The 22,957-nt window shown below is 35.1% G+C and overlaps 1 protein-coding gene across 15 annotated transcripts in view; it reads right to left on the minus strand.

Moving 5' to 3' along the window:
* DLG2 (discs large MAGUK scaffold protein 2) overlaps positions 1–22,957 on the minus strand; it is a 1,979,996-nt gene that overhangs the window by 1,516,877 nt on the left and 440,162 nt on the right. Inside the window, exon 1 of one of the 15 annotated variants that reach the window (XM_077867268.1) lies at positions 17,502–18,015. The exons of 13 other annotated variants lie outside the window; for them this stretch is intronic. In XM_077867268.1, the coding sequence (XP_077723394.1) occupies positions 17,502–17,531 (30 nt within the window). In that variant the 5' untranslated portion in view covers positions 17,532–18,015. Of the gene's footprint in view, positions 1–17,501; positions 18,016–22,957 lie in introns of those variants that run through there. One more of the 15 variants, XM_077867265.1, reaches the window with a different exon arrangement.

Below are 22,957 nucleotides of genomic sequence, written 5' to 3' on the forward strand. Positions count from 1 at the left end.
AGACTGTTGATACGTGACTTGATCAGGATTCAAGATCTACAGTGGTAACCCCGAAAAACATGTTCTCTCAAGAGACCAAACTAACAGTGGGTCTTCATACGTTTAAAGTCACTATGCTGTTTAGACAGGTTGATATTTCCAAATCTCTCACTCCTTTGGTTGTCTTTTTCTGACTGTAACATCTTGATGTATTTCATTCTAGATTATCCTGAGCAAATGAGTCTGACATGCTGGACAATTACACCTCAGATTGATTATGTAAATATATAACTACAAAGGATTTGAATAGTGACAAACACTTGGCAAAGAAAATTCTAAAGATTTTCTACCCAATGAATCCCAACCCTAGAAAGAGTGAGGATTTTTTTGACTATCAGCAGTTTATGTCTGTTAGAGTGCTTTGGAGTTTACAAAGTATCTATATAGACATTTTAGTCATTTAATCCCCCAAACAACTTTGTGTGTGGTAGTGTGAGAACTGACTCATCCAAATAAAATTTTGACCTAAATGTTTCATTCAAAACAGCATGTTCTTCTGAAAGCAGAGAACAAGCTGAAAGGTTCTGTTGTAATAGTCACAGTAAAATGTTTCTTGTAATCATAGGGTTTCCTCCTGGGTTGAAAATTGCCTCATGATAGTACTGTACCCATACTCATTCATTCTTTTATCTATTCACTCATTTATCAAATATGTTTTACATGGAAGACACCATGCTAGCTATATAGAGAGACATAAAAATTTAAATAAATATTCTTTCTTCAAAGAGCTCCTGATCTTTTAGGAGATACACTACAGCATTTTACATTTAAAAAGGGTTAAAGGGCTCAGTTGGTTAAGTGTTCAACTCTTGATTTCAGCTCAGGTCATGATCATGGTGGTAAGACTGAGCCCTACATCAGTCTCCATGCTAGGCAAGGAGTCTACTTATCTCTTACTCTATCCCCTTCTCCATCTGCCCCTGCCCCTGCTCATGCTTTTTCTCTCTAAAATAAATAAATCTTTATTTTAAAAAAAACAGGTTAAATACTAGGATCATTCATTCATTTAGTTGGTCAACATTCATTGAGAAATTAGTATGTGCCAGCTACTATATTAGGAAAAAGGATACACCAAGACTCAGTCTCTATCTAAAAGAAGTTCTGAGTCTAGGGGGGAGAAATGACCTGATAAGCATGCAATTGTAAAGCAATATTCTTGAAAGAAATAAAACATGACATGGGCCAGTCAAAAAGATCCATCTCACCCATTTTGGGGCAGGACTAAAGATGAGAAAGGGCTATGAAAAATTGTACAGAGAAATTCAGGACAAAGGTAAGAGTACTGTACTCTAAATAAGGAAGGTCTTTATACAGGAGACACTTCAGTTTTCCAGTAAAGCTTTTAGGAGGAAAAAGGATGAGTAGACAGCCTTTGAGACAAAGGTACATCATACACCATCTTACAGTACTGAATCGAAGTATTCTAGGACTTGGTCACAAAGTCCCTTGATTCCTCTTGCTTAGAAAGCCTCAGAAATCTAGGTCTGGGGGGAAAGAATTGTTCTGTGCTCTACAGACAGCTGACTTCTTCCTCTCCCCTCATTTATCCTACTTCACAGTGAGTGCACGGACAACAGGGTGTGGAGCAAATAAGTACTATGAAGGAGTGGACAGACATGATGGTCCATTCCTGGTCCTATACAAAACACAAGAGGCTTTCCTGAGTTGAGTCTTTGAAAAAGTACTTGAGGTGTCCTTCTATCTTTTTTGAAACTCTCAGATGCTTTAAAGATGAAGAAACAGACGTAAAAACATGATGTCCTAATGGTAAAACTAAGTGGCTTATTGCACAGCTGAAATAAAATAACATGTAATAATTTTGTGCAAATAGACTGTGAACTCTAAGGCACTTTATATATGTGACAAGTAATTATAGTATCAATTGTTATAAACATTAATATAATACTTACAAATTAATTCTTCTTTTTAAAATTATTATAAAACACATTTTCAGACTTCTAGCTCATAAGTACTCCAGCACATCAAGTTAAGGGAATTTCCAAAAATATTGAAAAAAAAATACACAACTCCCAAGGTGCCTCCAAATCAAGAATTTTACAGATAGATCCATAATATGTATATAGGTAGACATATAAGGTGTGTATATATATGTACATAAATGTTTATATGTACATGAATGTATAAATAATTTGAGCAAATAAAAGTTTTCATCCAGTTATGTTCCTTATTTGCCATAAAAATGTGTAATTTTAGTGTAAGATGTTAAAGAAAAGGAGAAAATCAAATTTTGCCAGGTGCAGAAGTATAGTATAGGCACAAAATGTTACATTGGTAGTCTTGTCTAAGACATCAACATATGACAAAAATGAGATTCTAAAGGAGGTGCTATAATTTCAAAGGAAATTGCCAAGAACTACTTTCAGGTCTCTGAACCCTTATCTATAATGAGGTTATATGAGGCTTATGTGTTTGGAGATTTATAAAGGGATTTATTGGTAGAGGGGCTGGTGGGGGTGGGGATCTCATTTTTCTCTTAAATTAGTGAATGAAGCTTCACTGGGTCTCATATCGAGCTTCATATAACTTCCTTGAATTTGGGAGGGCAGTATCCTGGGATCCAACTCCTACCTGAAAAATTTAATGAATGAGGAAACATGGCAAATTGGTTTTTGCCTCAGGAGAAGTACCTTCTTTTGGGCCAGACTGCACTTCAGTTTGTTAAAGAAAAAAAAAAAAAAAAAAAGCCATCCTGGAGCCATTGTGATGCCTGCTAAGACAACCCTTTGTGTGGATGCACTGCTAAAAAACCAGGGCTGAAGAAATACATCAACTACATTACAGAAGATTTAGTCAGAGAGGCCCAGAAGGGAAAACTCTAAGACCCACATCAGCCCTAATTAGAGATAGGGTCTGAAGCCAGACTGCCTGGGTTAAAATTCCAGATCCACCTTTTTACTGGTGAGGTGACACTGGGCAAGTTGCTTAATCTCCCTTTGCCTCAATTATGAAGATTAAATGAATTACTACTAGTAAAGCACTTAGAACTATTTCTGTACACAATCAGCACTATGTATGTGCTATTTTCTTTGTATTTTTTTTTATCTATATTATTCCATGTCAGTTTCAGAGAGCAAAAAAGTGTGGTAATCCCAATCCCATAAGAACTTTCTGCTCAATGTTTACTTCTCTTTCATGCTCCAACTAGCAAATGGAGAAGAAGAAAAGAAAAGCTTGTCTTATCTGAGGATCCAATAGTAAGGAAAAGAAAATCTCATATCTGGAGAAGTGGTCAGAGTTATGATTAATATTTGGAACTGGATAATTTTAATTACTAAATTAAATCTATATTTGTGATTTTAAATGATTGGAGAACTTTTAATTCCTTAGAAATAACTGGAAATTCATGGGAAGGCATATGACTGCCCAAGTTTTCATCTAGAGAACAGGGTAGGGATTACTGACAGTAAGAAGCATTAGGCAAGAAATCAGGAGCCATTAAAGTGGCTTCTATCATTATATCCCATAAATCTTGTTTGTCCAATGTATCAGTTACAGATGCAAAACATATTCATGATTACTATTAACCTTTTTATTCAGTTTTGGACATAATTCCTCATAATCCTTCAACACCTGACTTCATTCCTTCCTGGGCTTGTTTTTTTACATGCTTCCTTTTATTTTCTCAGGTTTCAAAGGTGTTTAATATAAGTTGGCCTAATTTGTTTCTGAGGAAATCCTTACTAAGACTGAAGCCATGCTGGGGAGTCATGCATTTGTCTCTTCTGTAAATGAAATAACTGCTGACCCATTATCTACAGAATGCTGAGAATGAAGGTTTTTCAGTGGGCAGTGATGGCAGTGCTGAGTCACACTAATGCTTTCAAATTCCCTTGTGACTCCAGGCAGGGGTTTGCCCAGGTTAGCAAAGGCACAATCAGTGGTCATTTAGTGAATAAAAGGGTTAAATACTCTAGGTTAAAATAATATTGTAACCATCTAGTTACCTGGATTAATGAACTCTGAAGAGTGAGATAGGTTCTGAATTCTCAGGCTGGTGACATTTGAAGATTTATCATACTGGAGAGCTACTGTTACTGTTGTAACTTGACATTGCATGGTATCAACTCTAGGGCCCCAGAACATAGATTCAGATGGCATTTTCTAGATGTATAATAAAATATTATTTATTGAGCACCTATCAGATGCCAGGCATTTGACATTTATTGTTAGTTCGTTCTTTTGTCACATTAACCCTGAAAGTTTGTAGAGAAGGGTGTTTAATACTATGAGGAATCCACTGGACCTGGTTAGAATGCCAGTTTTTACTTTCTGGAATTGGAACTTTAGATAAGTTTCTTAGTCTCTGTGAGTTTTGGTTTCTCATCTATAAAGTGGAGAGAAAAATACCAGTTTAAAAGATTATTATAAGGATTATATAAGATAATACATATACTATATTTAGCCCAGGGTCTAGAACATACTCTAGCAGTATTAAGATAAACATATTTATATTATAGAATATAAATATTAATATTTATCCCATTAGTCAGGGATTAATTAGCTCCTCCAAGCCTATTTTCTCACCTCTGAGTATAAAATAATAATATTTATCTCACAAGATCACTATGAAAATTAAATGAGAAAAAGTACAAGTAAGTACTTGGCAAACATGAGGAATTTTAAATGTAAGTTTTAAATCTAAGTTGAAAAGAGTATCTGCAGTTTTAAGATAACTAAATTTGGGAGACAGAATTAACTATGCAGTCTGGGATCACAAACTTGAAATCATTGGTCTGTAAATACTTCTAAAAAATATATTATGGTATTTTAACACTTTGTGGCAGCACATCCCAATATTCCTTGCAACTCTAGAATTCTTTGGAAGTTGAGTTATTGCTATGTAGAGGTAGATAGAATAGAATAATTTAAGCCTCTAAATATGAGATTTAAAGACAGTCTTGCAAAATACTTTAAATATCATTAATATTTACATATTGTCTCTTCAACCTACTGACATAACAAGATAAGACAAGAATAATGGACTACAATTGTACCTTTCTTTGTGCAAGAAACAAAACTTTTGGTGTTATATACTACAGTCAAAAAATATTCTTCATTGGCAGATCTATTTTAAACTACAAATTTTTATGGAAATAAAGCCTGTGATTCCTAAAATAGCCTGCATTTTTCTTTCTGACATATTTTAAGTTCATCTGTAAAAGAATACCTTCCTTGAATTAATAAGGAAGAAAAATATCTAAAATTTCAAGTCCACAAAATAAGGTCCATACTTTGAGGAAAGAAAGGCCATTCAGAAACAAGATCAAAGCAATTCATTTCTATTCTCACTGCTACCATAGAGACAAAGAGAAAAGAGTGAAGAGTTTTAGCTTACTTAATTCTTCCTGAAATTTATAATTAACTACATGGGAAAGGGGACAATTACCATATTTCCAAAGAATAAAGGATTAAAAAAGTTGAGCTTTTGATAAGACATAATTACAACCTATTAAATATGCAATTCATATCAATTTGTTCTTATAATCTTCTGGAGTTTAAAAAAATGCATATACATTGGACAGTGTTTTCTGTAAAATATACTTGGAATGCCATCAGTTTAAAGGTACACAGTTCTCTCTTATAGAGGTTTTTCTCAGATAATTAAAATTCCGGCAAAACTTAACACAAAGTAAAGGGAGTTGATTGATATTATTTTTGTATGTGCCTTGATTTCCTGACACCTATGAACATATATTTTTGGACAAATGTTAATCAGGAATGTGCAGGCTTTTGTAGATCAGGTGCCATAGCCAACATCAAGCAGTCAGCCAAGAAGAACTAGCAATTAGACCTGTCCTCGATTTAAATAGAACTTCAGATTGCTGAGTAAATTACATGTGTATTACTTAAGGACAGTTTTATTTTAAAGGACTAGCAAGAAAGCACTGTAGCTTGAAATCCTAGGAGATTCGTAACAAAGACCAGAGAGAGGAAGGATTTGTTTTGCTAAAAATATGTGGTTTGATTTATAGTCTCTTTAGCAAAAGATTTTCAAATACTTTTTTATCAGCAAGAATATTTAGAACTCCTCTTCACATTTTCTAATGAGAACCATATTAGAAAATAAATAATTTGTTATTGTGAGACACCATAAATACAGCATGATAAGTTATATATCTATCTCTTTGTAAAAACATAAGATGCAGGAAGAATGAGGTTTTCTTAATTAACATTTTTTGAACTGTGTTTTATGCAACAACCAAAATTCCTGCTAGTGTGGATAATAAATGGTATGATTCATACCTTAAGATTTGACTTTTGGTTTTCTTTTTTTTGTTTTTTTGGTTTTTTTTTGAAATGTGGGTAAGTGGTCTTCAGGGAAAATATTGCTGACTATATTAACTACTTGGAAGAGTGGTACATTTGATTATTTTGAGGCATTCTGTCTAGGGGTCTCAGAATAATTTTAAAGAAATATTTGAAAGTGTCTAAAATTTTTAACTCAGATCTCAGCCACAGAATACCATAACATCCATTTGGAACCCCTCTTGCATAGTGCTGGTGTTATCTGTGGTTAGTTGGACAAATTCCAAGCAATAATCATTATTATAGTTTCTTTGTTTTCTTTTGGAGGTTACTTGGGGTAAAAGCAGTCAATGATACTGATACACTTTGTTCTCTAAAATGTAAAGCAATGTAAAAATGAGAAACCAACAAAACAAAAACAACTAGAACTGCTGTGAACTCACATTCCTTTCCTAGATAAGTCTGTATCCTGAAAGCTGAATACAGCATAATGTGTCCTGAATTGGGAAGAAAAGAAAAATAAAAAGACTCTTTCAATTCTTTAATTCTTTAATTCATTCATGAACTAATAATTTAGGACAGTAAAGTCGTTGTTAAAATTTTCTATTGTATAGCCTTCAGATAAATCTTAATGTTTTTATTGTAAAAATATACTATATAGTAAAAAAAATTACTATATCTTTACAATATATTTATGGTAAATATATACATGCTATAAAGTCAAATAATTTTCCCCAAAACAAGATTAAGTATCATACTATATAAAATCTCTGTGGGGGCACCTGGGTGGCTCAGTGGTTCTCTGCCTTTGGCTCAGGTTGTGATCCCAGTGTCCTAGGATCGAATCCCACATCAGGCTCCCTGTGGGGAGCTTGCTTCTCTCTCTGCCTATTTCTCTGCCTCTCTTTCTGACTTTCATGAATAAGTAAAATCTAAAAAACAATCTCTGTGAAGTTAAATGGACATGAGTTGTCATTCTTTGCTCAATCCAAAAATCTGGTCTGACCACTTTAGCTTTTGCTTACTAAAACTGTGCTTTGACTTACAAGTATTTTTATACTTGAATTTTAGAAGTTTAAATGATTATCTTTATAGTTGGTTTATCCTAGATGTGATCCAGTTGCCATTTTTCTTGGTGTTGTGGTGAAGACTTTTATCTTAGTCCATTTCTTTTTCATTAAAATGACATTTCAAGTGTCATTTTAGAACCAGAAACCATTCACAGATTAAATTCACCAATTGCCTGTCAACTGAAAAGTCTATCCATTAGAGTACAACAATTTTTTACATGTAGGTATTGTAAGGTGTACATTAAATAAAACTGTGTATATGTGCAGATGCATATATATCCGTGTATATATACATATACGTGTATGAGTATGTGTTGTGTACGTTGCAGGAAGAAAATATGTCACCTTTCATTCTTTTATACATATTCAATAATGCAATATCTATCAAATGTCTGTTAAATGAAAGAATCATTTGTACTTATGGTACAGTTGCCAGCGCCACACTAATTGGTTGGCTATCAATATAGCTAAGTACCTCCCCCTATATTCAGTGTTCACATTCTAGCAAGAGGCAGACACATGTAAATATTAATTGTACAATTAAATAGTAGCTATTACACATTGTACTGAAGACATGGAGAGTGGCTGACTAAACCTGGTAGGGCAGCTATCAAGGAAGATACTTATGTAGGAAGCTGCATTTAAACTGAGTGTTAGAGGTCAAGAAGAGGATTATTAGATAAATATCAGGCTAAAGACTTGAGAGGCATTCTGGGCATTAAGTAAAGCATGTAGAAATGGGGGAAAGGAACTCAGATTATTTGGGAAAACAAATGTAAGAAACTATAGTTCAATAAGGCATGAAGGATGGTAGAATCTGAGATAAGAAAGTTAGGCAAGGGTCCAAACAAAGAGGGTCATGTATATGAGGTCAGGCTCTGCGAACTTCATCCTGCAGGTCAGTGCTTGTCAAATCTTGGTGTACAAAACCAACTAGAGATCTTACTGACATGCAGGTTCTGACTCAGTAGTTCTCACATGGGGCTTGAAATTTTGCATGTCTAACAAGCTCTGAAGGGATGCCACTCCAACTGGTCAACAGATCACACTTTGAATAATGGAACAGTAGGGGACAGGAAACTGCTATAGGGTTTTAACTAGAACTACAACAGACATACAAATTATACACATGTACACACATATATATATATACATACACACATAACACATACATAACATATATAAACATACATATGTGTATATATATATATTTTAAGGAAGGTCTCAGCAGTGTGGAAAATGTATAAAGGATAGGATAATGGGCAAGGTAAGAAGAATTAATAAAAATTAGCACACCCTAGGATTTAGGGAAAAATAAGAATCAAAATCAACTCCTACTTTTCATAACAACTGAGATAGTTACATCTATCCACTGAGCAGAGAGCAGAGTAGGAGAAATATTTATGCTCAGATGCCTCCAGAGATTGAACATTTTCCTGGAACTTTTGACTTAAGTTTGCTTAACAGGTAAATAAAACTCTAAATTTCAAAGAATTTTTTCATTTACCATCAAACCAATTTTCCACAAAATTTGTTGTCTCCTGAAAGGTTAGTTCAAGAATTGAACTATATATACAAAGAAATAGATATGTGTGGGTAGGCATTTAGAAGAGGAATTTGGAGAGAGGGCTATTTTCAAAGGATTTCAAATCTGGTACTAATTTTGAATACACATTGAAAGAAAAGGTTAAAACATTTGGTCTCTTTTTCTCACAAATAAATACCTATAAACCTAGGAAATACTCACTAAAATCAAAAGAAATTCCCATCACCATGACTATACCATAAAACTTACTACTAGAATAGTAACAGGATAATTGATTATGAACTTTGTCCTTAAATGTCAGATTCCTCCAAAAAGAGGTAAAGAAAAGGAAGATGAGATGGAATAAAAACATACACAGCTACTTAGTGACTATATGTTATATACAGTTGCCATACTAAGCCCTGTGTGTATATTTGTATTAGCTGTTCCCTTTGTCTGGAATGCTCTTCCCCAAGATCTTCACAAAGCCAGTCCTTTCAAGTGCCCAGAACTTTTTTCAGAGAGGACATCCCTGTCTATCTAGAGTAGCCCTTGTCCCTTTTTACACTCATCCAGTTTTCCATATTTCATTTCTCTGCCTTTTAAATTATAGTAGTTACTGTTATCTGTAATTATGTTTAGTATTTGTGTGCTTATTAATGGCCAGTCTCCTTGCTCTATAATATAAGCTCTATGAGAGCAGGGACCTTGTTCAATTTACTCACTGTTATATCTGCACTGCTTACAATACTACCTGACATACAGTATGCACTCAGTAAATATTTGTGGAAGTAATGAATACTGCAATTAATCCTCACAACAACCCTTCAAAGTGCTTTTTGTTACTTCATTTCATAAATATGGAAACTGAGATTCAGGTAAATTAGGTAATTTATTCCTGACAACAGAACCATAACTGGTAGAGCAAGAATCTGTCTGACTCCAAAGGCTAAGCTTTCACTATGCTATGCTGCCACTCGAAGCCAAATTTAGTGGTGGATGCCAATGGCTGTCCAACTGCCCAAAACTCACATCTCTGAGAGGCCTAAGACATGTCTGGCCAATTTTCCTGGGTGACTGTAATCAGCGTAAAATTAGTTCTAATACATATATGAATACAGCTTCATTTTCCCCACCATACAGAAATGCTATTGGTAATAAAAGATCCCAGTTTACTCTAGGATTTCCTACTTTCAGTAATTATAGTCATCCTTTCCATGTATATAGTATTTTATATTTTTTAAATATATACTCATTTGTATATAATAATCTCAAGAAGGAAATATTGATAAACCAGTATTACCATCACCATTTCAGACTAAAGAATAAAAACCTCAGGAAATGTAAAATGAATTGACTAAGATTACTAATATTACTAATATAATAAGTGGGAAACCCAAGTCTATAACCTTACTTTCTCACTCCCGAATAGCTTTTGATGAAATATACATCCCTGCAATGAGATGGGTTTCTCAAGCAGCTGTAATCATGGTAATTTCCTTTAAGAAAATCTTACCTACAAATATGCAGATTATATGATGGGCACATAATGAAGAGAAGTGATGAATTCTTGTTTAATCCAGAAGGAGTTATGTGATTTATTTCAGTTTTCAGCACAATAAGTGTGTTTAAATATTATTTGATTTGCAAAATTTGATTTGTACTTGTTTCCTCTGCAAACCCACATTTGTCTGATAAACTAAGATTTATCTAAAGGTCTTCCAAAGGACAATCCTTTCAGACTCCTAGCTCTTCACAGCACATGTGGCTCTTCTCAAAGTGTCAAAAAGGACTAATGTTGTGAATAATACCCTGGTAATCAGGTTTGGTAGAAAAGACCATTTACTATAGATGTATTAGCAAATGGCTGGTGTGATTCATAAAATAAAATTTTATTTCATCCTATAAATTTACTTTTACAGGCTATGAATGTGTCCAAAACACTACAAATATATAACTGAGTAATTTTAAATTAACCACTATGTGAATGCATTACTTTTATTTAATTAGGTGCTTAGGTAGAGAAGGAAAAAATCCAAAATATAGTACCAAGAGCATATTTTAACTAAATAATAACCTTGAAGTGATTCAACAAGAGAATAATGATAGTGGACAGACTGGATATTGGAGTCACAAAGTCCTGGGTTTGAATCCCCATTATGAAGCTGCTCAGCTGTGTGACTATATCAAATCTTTAAGATATGGAGGATTTTACTTCACTGGGCTGGTCTGAAACTGAATGAGTTAATTCATCAAGTTCCTTCAGTATGCTAGGAAATGTCCCAGACATTACGTATACAAAAATGAGAAAAATAAATGTCTCTTTCTTCATGGAGCTCTGTCTAGTCAAGAGGGAGACATTGAGAAAATCATCATAAAAATCAGTGTATAATTATGAATTGTGACAGACAGAAATATGGGATGAGATAATACCATGAATAGATAATCTAACTTATAATTTTAGGAAAAGGAGTAGCATGTATAGTTAGACCTAGAAGACAAGTAGGATTTAAATAGATGGAAAGAGCCATCTAGACAAGGTAGTAGTAAGTGGTAGTCTCCAAAGCAGGAACATGGCTGATACCTTCAAAAAAGAGAGGGAAGCCAGCAAGGCCAATGCATCAATTAGTTTAAGGAAAGGCCATGGAAAATAGCATAAACATAAGCATAGTCTGGCCCACACATTGTTAAGATTCTTGGAATATAAAACACAAGGCATAATGATGGACTATAAGACAGAAAAGGAATTCAAGTGCTAGGTCAAAGGAGAATTGTATCCTAAGGAAAGAATTTGGACAACTATTCATCTTCAGTTCAATAGGGTGCTATAGCAGAACTTCCACTTGAGAGTTACACCATTGGACTTAGGTATTAGAACAATCATGCTGGCAGCTATCTGGAATGCTTAATAAAGGAAAGTTAAGCTATTATATTAGTGGAATAAATATGCCAAAGTGTTTTACATTATTAAAATGGTTAATCTCAAGTTACTAATAGAGTCATGGAATCTCTTCACATTGGCTATTTTTCCTACACAAAAAGGCCAGATTGTATTAAATTTTCCCTACTTTCAGCTGTATTTCTGCCTCTCTCTGCCACTGAGTAAATTTTCCCTGGTCCATTAAGTACCCTGCTCCAGTGGCCCTCTAGTCTCTGTACAATGGCCCCATGACCTTGCAGACACTTGGTTGGGATGACAGGTATCAAAACTCAACTTCTTCATACTTATAACTAGTCCCTACCTATCTCTGTATGCTTTGTATCGTACTACTCACTTTGAACCCCTTATGTCCTAGCTACACTTCCTTTCCTTTCCTTGAATGTATCATTCTCTCTTTTCTCTCTCATCACTTTCTTCTCTACCTTCCCTTCTCTTCATTATCTGCATATCTATCTATCTATCTATCTATCTATCTATCATCTATCACATCTAGGACTTGCTTAAAACACTTTACTCACCCTCATTGTGCCCTCTATAGCTACATACCAGTTTAATTGTCACTTCCCCAGAAAACCTTCCCTGATACTAAGCCCTTGCCTACCCTTCATCTAATCCCATCAGATTCTTTAGATATCCTTGTACTCATTGCCATAGAATTCTATACTCACCCCTTTATTACACATTACTATAATTTCTATAATCAGCTGTTCTCTCTACTACACTAAAAGTTCCATGAGAACAGATTGTTCATTATATCCCTATGCCTACCGATGTCAGGTACATTTTAGGCATTCAACAAATAAATACCTGTTAAATAAATAAAATGAATGAATAGGTGTGCTGCTTCCACTATGAAAGCAGAAAGAACTATACACTTGCATGAATAAACAGCTTTGTCTAGAAGACAGGGCCACTCAGGCAAACCATTTGTTGCCTTGGTGACTTGTTTCATTTTTTCTACATAAAGGTCTGGTGAAAAATAAGAAACCTTTCATCCCCCGCCAAATTATAGTTATAAATACATCTATGATAAATGCATTTCTAAGAATATAATATACAATTTTTTTCTATTCAGGTCATAAGTAATATGATACTAGCCTTAATAAAAAATATCTTTTATCTTTTTTTTTAAATTTTTTATTTATTTATGATAGTCACGGAGAGAGAGAGAGAGAGGCAGAGACACAGGCAGAGGGAGAAGCAGGCTCCATGCACCAGGAGCCTGATGTGGGATTCGATCCCAGGTCTCCAGGATCGCGCCCTGGGCCAAAGGCAGGCGCCAAACCGCTGTGCCACCAGGGATCCCCTAAAAAATATCCTTTAAATGCCCAGCAACAACTTCTGTTTTCCCTTAGAAATTCTGAGCAACTTTAGTGTAAAAGATAGTGGGTTGATGGAGCCAAACAGTAATATCTTACTTACAGAGAAGACATAGTATTAACATCAATAAAGCATTTTTAATACTGCCTAGTCCATGGGATACCTGGGTGGCTCAGCCATTTAGTGCCTGACATTGGCTCAGGACGTGATCCTGCAGTCCCAGGATCGAGTCCCACATCAAGCTCCCTCCATGGAGCCCGCTTCTTCCTCTGCCTGTGTCTCTGTCTCTGTCTCTGTCTCTCTCTCTCACTGTCTCTCATGAATAAATAAATAAATAAAATCTTAAAAAAAAATACTGCCTAGTCCACTTTTCATTATATTTAAATTTTATTATGCACAGTAACCTATTAATACCATTAAACATTAAAAATTAATAGCACCATCATGCCTTCATTACAAATTACAGCAGCAAACTAACATATTATAGCAGTCTTTGGAGATTTTTTAAACTTTTTTTTTTTTAATATCTAGAAGGCTGGTTAATGAACATGGGAAGTGATATCAATGTATGTCTTACCCACTAATACTTTTTAAGATACTTAGTGTGCATAAATAATTTTGTCTGCAGAGATAATATACTTTAGAATAATATTGGTTAGAGATAGAAAAGGAAGAACCTCAAAAATACAACTAAAAACACTTATTTTACAGGCAAGGACATGGATACCCAGATGCCTCTTGGTGTACAAAGTCGCAAAGTGCAGATTTACTTTGATTTTACACAGTCGCACCTTTCTTCTGTTCTTGTACCAATTCAAAATACTATTACATATTATACTTAAGGATCCCTACACACACACACAAAAAAAAAGGATCCCTACACAACAAAAATTCGACTTACTGCTTGCACTTTATTAAATTTAACCGAGAATATTGTTTGCTACATAGAACTGTTGTCCTATTGGCCAATCACTAATAGAATGTCTCTGACTTAACATAGTCTAACATTATCTTCCTTATATTTTGGTTATTAAAATTATTGGAAATATGGTCTTACAATCATTCAAAACATATTTAAGAAATGCCTGCTCTATAAAATATATTAATTAGTGAGTAGTGTTTAATCAGTATTATTGAGATGACCTCATTTTCCTTAGTGACCACAACCAGAGGGAGAGATTAAAGATATAAATTGTGAACAGCTCAATAAATTGTCCTATACTGAATTTTTCCCATACGCCAGGAATTGTGCTAGGTACTTTCTACACTTTACCACAACATCGCTCTCGCACAGATCATAACATCCTTCCAACAGATGAGGAAATCAAGGCTGAGAGAGATCAGGTTAAACAGCTTAGTGAATCCTAAGTTAGGAATTGTCAGAGCTACAATTTAAATCCATGCCTTGCTCTAGAGTTCTACTTTTCACACTAAGTCATGTTACTTCTCTTTGTCAGGAGTGACATCTGTGACAAAAGAGTTGAAACTGAAACTGGACAGAAACAGTCAAATAAAAGAGATGACTCAATCTTCTTTGAAAGTGAGTTTTCTGAACATCTGAAAAGACCCTGGGATCCCTGTGGCAGAAACTCTGTTTTTGGTTGCTCTGATTATTTCCTGGCCTAAAAGATTTTACCCCAAACCTGAGGGCAAACCAGTCTGACCAGACTAATTAAGACAGTGAGCAACCTGAATCTTATGGGTGAGATCTAGGATAGGATTATTTTTATCAGGTGGGTTAGATACTATGAAACGCACCACAATCACTTCTTTTTTATATGCAGAAAAGCTAAAAATAAAAACACTTCTCTGGTATTCTAATAGATCTTTTTATATGCCATCATACAGTGCTTTGTCTTGATTTGTCATAATCTCTCATTAATCATCTAACATCCATTCTTAGGAATGTGGAGCAGAGACATGAGGAGGAATTTACTTCTACTCTGTGTGTAATAGAAGGAAGTGAGTCCAAGGGGACAGTAAGTATCATTCATGCCAGCACAGGAAGGAAAGAAAACCAGGGGAAGTATTTATGTGCCCCTGCCAGTGAAAACGTTGACAAGGGTGATATTGAGATGTGCCATAGATGAGGTGGAGCCCAGGACAGACCAGGATAGTTATGAGTTCCAGTCTCACACAGAGTTGCTGTAAAGCAAGACTTGAAGAAAGTATCTCAGCCAGAGCAGCTAGGAGGTAGACTCATTGCTGGAGAAGAAAGAGATGGGAGTTGAACTAAAATAGAATTAAAATTTCCAAGTTGTTGGCAAGTTTCCTATCAAAGAGTCCCAGGAAAGTGGGGCAAGGACATCCCAAGTGCAAGGCCAGGGCTTTTTTTGGAAAAAGAAAGAGCACCAATGGTGGTAGGTAGGGTGGGTAGGACTTGGGATCTGAAGCTGGCCAGGAAGCCTCCTCACTCATGTGAGCTTTTAAATCAATCATGCACTATTTACCACCATCATAATATGACTTTGTTGTAACTATGTTACATAGTTTGTAATATAGGGTGGCACATATGAAGATGATACATATATATATCATGAATATGAATATTCAGAATATAAGTCTGAAAATATTCATGAATATAATTCAGAAAATTCATAAATTCTCACACGGGTGTTTGTCCTATTGAATTATGTAATTTATTTGATAAATCAAAATATTGGAATTTATGCCCAATATAGCATTTAAAACAGAATAATATTTTTCATTTGTATCTGTGGTCATTAATGTTTTGTTAAAAGAATATAAAGCACATGACATGTTTCCATAATTAGATCATGTTTTCCAAATTGAGAAAACTTCAATTTCAATGTTGATTTAAATTGTTCAGTGCAACAGATTATAGTTTGGGGTTGTAATTAATAATTTTTATAACTTATTTTAAAGTACTAATTATGTTTCACAGTACTTGTAATTATTATTACTTGGGGATGATTATGAAACACATGTAAGTCAGACCTGACAGTATTCACTCAAGGAAAGTAACACTGAGTGCAATACCTCTGTAAAAGTACAACATGTTTAAGAGACTATTTCTTTTCCTAGATTACATATGAAAATACAATTTCCCACTCAGCTTTTTTAAAAAAATTGTTTTAGTTTATTTTTACTGAGTTAACTAGAAAAACTAAATGAGATGGTTGGCAACTTTTAAAAGTAAAATAAAATATTAATGTAATGTTGAGGCCTGGTCAACTAACGCAACCAGAAGTTTTTAGGCTTCAAATCCATTAACATCAATGAAGCTGCCATGTGATACTAGGCCATATGGGAAGAGATCCATATAGAGCTTCTGAAATATAATCTGGAAAAGTACAATATTTAAGGTCATACTATGAAGAACTTGGCTTGTGGCTTCAAAATTAAATAATCTTTTCTTTAGTGGTGAAAGGAGATCACAGTGGGAAATCTACATTTAATGACTCTTATGCACTAAGATATTGATTTTGTCAAGTTTAATGGGTGTCTAATCAATGTGAGATACTAAAAGATATAGCTCAAACTAACCCATGGTGTGTCTACATGCAAAATGAAAAAGAAGCTAATGAAAAAGTGTGTTTTAATTAGTTTTTTCTAAAAATAATAGTAATTTCTATTTAAATAACCAGTGTTTGTGAAATTTAAATACCTCATTTTGAACTGAGACAGAATAAAATAAAATACTTTTAAAATTTTTAGCTCTTTTCTATAAACCCATAAAAGGAATGCCTATTGATTTTATTCCATCCCACTTTTATTTCTATTTCTGATAATGCAATTATTTCATTTGCTTCTAATCAAAATAGAATCAGTTCAACATTAAATATTGTGTTTGTTTGTTTGTTTGTTTTGTTTGTTTGCAATCAGGGCCTACAGATTTTTTTCCCTTAAAAAAAAACACTAAAATGCAGAATGTCAGAATTCACCAATCAGAAACAATATGTCAAGCCACAGTAAAGCTGATTGGCTTCTTCAAGCATAGAAGACATGGTTTTTAAATGAAAAGCTAATTATTGCACTCAGAAAGACTACCCTGATATGTTAAAATGATGTGTAAGCTATACTACTACTATAGATATTTTAATATTGAGGTATAAATAGAGGCAAAAGCAAATCCTTCCATTAAAAAAACAGGCAAATTCTCCTTTCATTTGCACAAACACACAATATCACTGTAAGAAGTTGAAATCAAATAAGGATAGGACCCTCAGACCCTCATGGGGAACAAAATGCCCAGCAAAGTACATTATACTAATCATTTTATCTCATGAACTGGCAGCACCTACCAGAGCTGTTTAATTACAGGACCAGAATAATAATAGAAAAATGCTGCACACAACAGCCCTGTTTCCTATCCTACCTTTGTGGTGACAATGCACAGGCAATCCATCCTGGATCCCTACACAGGACTCAGTACATGGAAATCACACCAGCAAATCAGCAAAGGTGAGAAAAGCCTTTTGATAAATAGCACACAGAGAGAAGCAGAGCTTGGATTCTGCACAGACGGCTTTCCCAAGGGGGCCCCTCATGGGAAACTGGAACCCTCCTCCATACAGCTCAAAGCAAGCAGGATTCTCCTAGGCACCGGAAAATCCCCTAGAAATCAGCTCCGGCAAAACTTCCCGGTGGCTTGCTGGGCTCCGCGGCTGCATGGTCCTTTAGTGGATTCGGTGATCCGAACAAGGCTCCTGAGAGTGCCCCGCACAGTTGTATCGTGAAGAGGAGGGTTACACGGAGCACCAGAGAATCACATTTCAGCTCTCGTTCTTGTTTCTGAATTCTGATCTGCTGCTTCAGTATACCCATAAGAGCTGCTTTGCCAAAGTCCCCCCTTTGCTGCCTTCGTCTTTCCTGCTAACAACTCTGAGTAAGCACAACACAAAAAACTACCCGGCCCATCTATCAAAGGGCTGTCGTTTTGCTGCCAGAACAGCGGCTTTGGATAATAAAAAGCTATTTATTATGAACATGATTCCCGGGAGTCTAAATGACTCGAAAGATATGACTGAAAAGCTACGGTGCATGCAGTGCTGAATACATCACATCCCAACTCACTTGCAATTACAAGGGCAGCTTCTTACAAATGACTAACAGCTGGAAAAGGAAAATCGGGCCAGGGACATTAAAAACTGTGGATTTGGAGGTTTAACTTAGAAAGCATTAAATTTCTTATTTTATTTCTGTACCTATTTGTGTGGTCAATGACGTATGTGAATACACAACCTAAATATTTAAAGAAATAAGTATATTATAAAATTGGGGTGAGAGGACGTTCCAAAGTGTTTACAAAAGTTCCACATTCTGAGAGACAAAAAATGCGTTCTTACCCAAACTTTTCCTTCCTCACTGGCTGCCTGCGGACACTTATTATGTGGGCAGAGCTTTGTGTTCCCTTCTGCAGCATTTTAACAGCCAAATGATTAACCTTCCCCCTACCCTCAAATCCCTCCCTATCTTCCAGCAAAACTGCTACACAGACTGCCTTTGAGATGCTTGACAAGCATCACTCTGAATAATAATATACTTTTCCTTCATCCTATTAGACACATAGGCAAAGACAGACTGGAACAGACAGAAAGAAATAAGGGCGCAGAGAGACGGGGGCGGCGGGGGGAGTGGAATTAGAGAATGAATGAAAGAATGAAAAGCACTACCTGACCAATAAAAATGGAAAATCAATGCCTCTTTTTGCCTCCTAGGAAGAAATCACATAGTCAACGGAATCACTGAGAGGAGTAAGAAGTGTCTAGGGACCTATACACATTGTGATTACCTTTTTAAGATACCGGTAGAACCACCCCCCATCTACCACACCCACCCCCCTCCTTTTTTATAAAAAATTTTTTTCTATAATAAACAATTTAAAAACAGGATGAACATGCAAAGTTCCTCCACCTTTCATGAATTATTCAGGTTCTAACCTTGATATCCTCTTGATTGCTAAATAGAGGAGTGTCTCAGAAACTGACATGCCATTATTCTACCAAAAATGAGAGCACTTTTCTAAAGCTTTTTAAGAAAACTTAAAAATGCATAGCAAATCAGTTATGGGTTCAGAGGAGAAAAGAAAAAAAGTAGTTCAAAAATTGTTTATAGATATAAAACTGTTATCCTACTGGTATAATGAACGTCAGATAATTTTCAAGTTAAACAACACAAGTAAAAACCCTATTCTGGTCCATTCAATTAGGTGACTATTTTATGGCTCAGTAATATCAAAAGGTTAAAAAAAAACATCACTTTGACTACCTACTTCTTTTATTACACCATAATAATAATTTAGTTCATTACTTCCTACACTTATCTCCAAGTATGCATAACCTGTATAATAATGCTCATGTCCTTGAGTATTCTCAGGTATTAGTGTTTCCATGACACAAACATGGCATTTAACATGCAATTGATTGACTGACTGCCATATTCATCTTCAAAATCATTAGGCTCTGTGTTCCTATAGGACTTTAAAGTTGATAAAGCCCGAAAGTTGTGACATTCTCACTACCTTGAAAGTTTAAATGACTTCCCCAGAACCAATATCCAGTAATTTATTGCACGTCCAGAGTTTTGTTGGTCATGATCAGAACACAGAGAGTCAGGAATTCGAGAAAGGAAGCAAATCATGTAGCAGAGCAAGATGGATCTTTTACAAGGTGCCCGTTTTACAATGGAACTACATCCATTTTCCCAGAGTAGAGAAAGCTAAGATATGGACAAGCTGACAGAGGGAACCTGACTACCTTTTGACCTGGCTAATCACAAATGAAACACTCCACAAACTGTAAAGACCTACAGAATGAAAGCTACTCATCTAGCATAGCTCTGGCACACCACATACATTTCCTAAGTTATGCATCCAGCACATGTTTTTTGAGGGCTTGCAACATGATTTTTAGATTAATGTTTGTATCACTTACTAGACCATGAGCTCCTTAATGGGAGTTTTGACTCTAAATTCCCTTTGCCTACTCCAGTATCCCATTAATTCAACAAATGTGCTTGACAATGTACTTATGTAGGGACAAAGGATGAGTAAAAGCTAGCCAAATCGCTGCCTATAAATGAAATCAACTAGTACGGTACAGCAAGCACTTGAGGTGTTTGAGAATCACAACCCAGAGACAATTAATCCAGAAGAGAGTAGCCAGGGAAAGCTTTACAGAGAGGAACCTTGTACTGAGTTGAAAAGAACCCATTGGACTAGCTAGAAGTTGTGAGAAAGAAGAATGTTATGCATACTTTGTATCTGAAAAAGAAGTGAATCAATAATATTGTTCATCTTTATGCAATTAGTTCATATGAACACATCCAATGGGTTTCCATTAAATAAAAGCACTTTAGAGCAGGCATTTTACAAACAACATGCAGTCTCTTCTGGGAAAAAAAAGAGCATCATTCATATAATGTTAAGTGAGTACAAATGTGCTGTAAAAGCATGTGGAATGTACATGTTCTATAATTATTAGGTGTTGTTTACCACGTGTAATTAATTGGATAACATTTTTATGTTTAGATAAAAGCTAATATTTTGAAGTGTAGTTCCATTTAGGATGAAGCTTTCTATTCTGTGTTTACCTTGCTCTCCATTGATTTTCCTCAGATTTAAAGATGATAGAAGATAATCCACTCCTTTGTCTCAAGGGAAACATTCTTTTTATTTTTAAAATTAACAAGGCATCAGCTTGAAGCATCTTTTTTTACAGACACAGAGCTCAATTGGGCCTGTGATTTCACAAGAAGTGTTTGGCAGGATATAAAGCCACAGCCTGAAAATTGCTTTACTTGATTTGATATTCCTTAAGGTTAATGATACAATCCAGGAACATATTGATTCTTAGTAAGGTCTACCATTGGAGGTTTGATATCAGAAAATTACTTTTATAAATTATTCACACTAAACCTGTATCTTAACCATTTATATGCATTACTTCATTTTGTTTTTTTTCCCCAACAGGGGAAAAAAAAACTCTAACAGTGAAATACATCCTGTGCTTACTCTCCTAGAATCTAAGCCCCTTGAGGACAGATATAATGCAATTCTCTGCCACCTAGCATGATACCCTTAAGAGGTACAAAATAAATATTTGGGGAATGAAAGAACCATCACAGCTTCAGCTATGCCATTTCTTTTTCTTTTTTTTTTTAAGATTTTATTTATTAATGAGAGACACGAGAGAGAGAGGCAGAGACATAGGCCATAGGCAGAGGGAGAAGCAGGCTCCCTGCAAGAAGCCCGATGCAGGACTCAATCCCGGATTCCGGGATCAGGACCTGAGCCAAAGGCAGACACTCAACTGCTAAGCCATACAGGCATCCCGCCATTTATTTTTCTTGATAAAAGTTTTTTTTTTTTAACCTATGATACACATCCTTTATCTACTTGAGAACCATATGTACATATAGCTATCATTGATAAGTATATATATATGTATTTTAAAAGAATCTATATAACATATATTTATATATTTAAGAAAGAAATAGATTGGTGTATATATCTGGAGACATTTGCAAATACAAATATTTATATTGATTATGTTTATTATTATGTTTATATTTATCAAGTTGCTATTATCAGAAGTACAGTGGTAGATACTTTATATATGTTATCTCTGATGGTCGCTATACCCTTCAAAAAGGTAATACTTCATAAATGAAGAAACTGATATTAGATGATTCTCCCTAGGTGACACAGCACCTAGGTTACTCCAACCCAGAATGCCATGTGCTTTCCATCTCAGCATATCTCAGATCCTGAGGCAGTTTCTGCCTCTCTGGGACCAACCTAAGAGTGAGACACAGACAGATCTGAAAGGCCTTCTTCAGTAGAAGGTAGCCTACACTCTGTGCAGACTAATCACAAACAACTTGCATTCCCCCCTAAAAAAAAGAGACACATCTCTGGCCTTCTACACTGAGGTCTGTATAGTTTATAAGGGCCTTGGGAGCAACTCATAAGGAATAGCCTTGTTAGAAAGATTAGCTCCAAGGGAAATAACTGAAGAAATCCGCCCACATGGACTTCCATCTTGTCTATTCTCCATATACCCAGGACAGCAGGCGCACGAATGACATCTGCATAGCTTGTTAGCTTAGTAAAATAAATAGACTGCAGGCAGATCATGGCAAAATGCCTGCCCTCATTTCCAAACTCTCCAGAGGCAAATAGGCAATTAGGATCAAATAGAAAAAAAAAAATGACTTTTCTAGAGAGTTTCCATGATAAAAAAAAATATCTGGATAGTACCAGATCTTGAAAATGATTTATGAAAGGTAGGAGTCTATGTATTCTGTGTATGTTAAGTATGTAGTTTTCTTTGTAACACAAACATAAACATTAAATAAGAATTTCAGCGAATCAAAAATTGCCACAGAAATCAAGAAATGTTCACTTTTCACTTACTTTCCCACAATGGTTTGCATGTCAATTCTGCTTACGTAAGTGAACTGAAACATATGTAATTGATAACCTGTAACCATTCCCCATTATTATCATCAAATAAAAACAACCTTTGAAATTTAGATACGGTGGTCAACTGTAAATTATAAAAACATTCAAATAAAGCCATTCCCCTAAAAAAAATTTATGTAAAATTTGCTGAACATTAAGTATATTCCTAATAAAGCTTAATTTTTCCCACTATTATACAATGCTGTGAGTCAAATAGAGTCTAATAATCCAAATAGTTGTGCAGAAGCTACAAATCTGGAAAGCTATATGGTCTGAAATGCTACTTTGTTTTCTAGTTGATATAAATCACCTCTGTAGTATTTGCTAACTGCCCTTCCCACACTTCACCTTTTTACATCCCATTACAC

The sequence above is a fragment of the Canis aureus genome, chromosome 23, assembly GCF_053574225.1.
Source record: "Canis aureus isolate CA01 chromosome 23, VMU_Caureus_v.1.0, whole genome shotgun sequence".
Taxonomy (NCBI): Eukaryota; Metazoa; Chordata; class Mammalia; order Carnivora; family Canidae; genus Canis; species Canis aureus.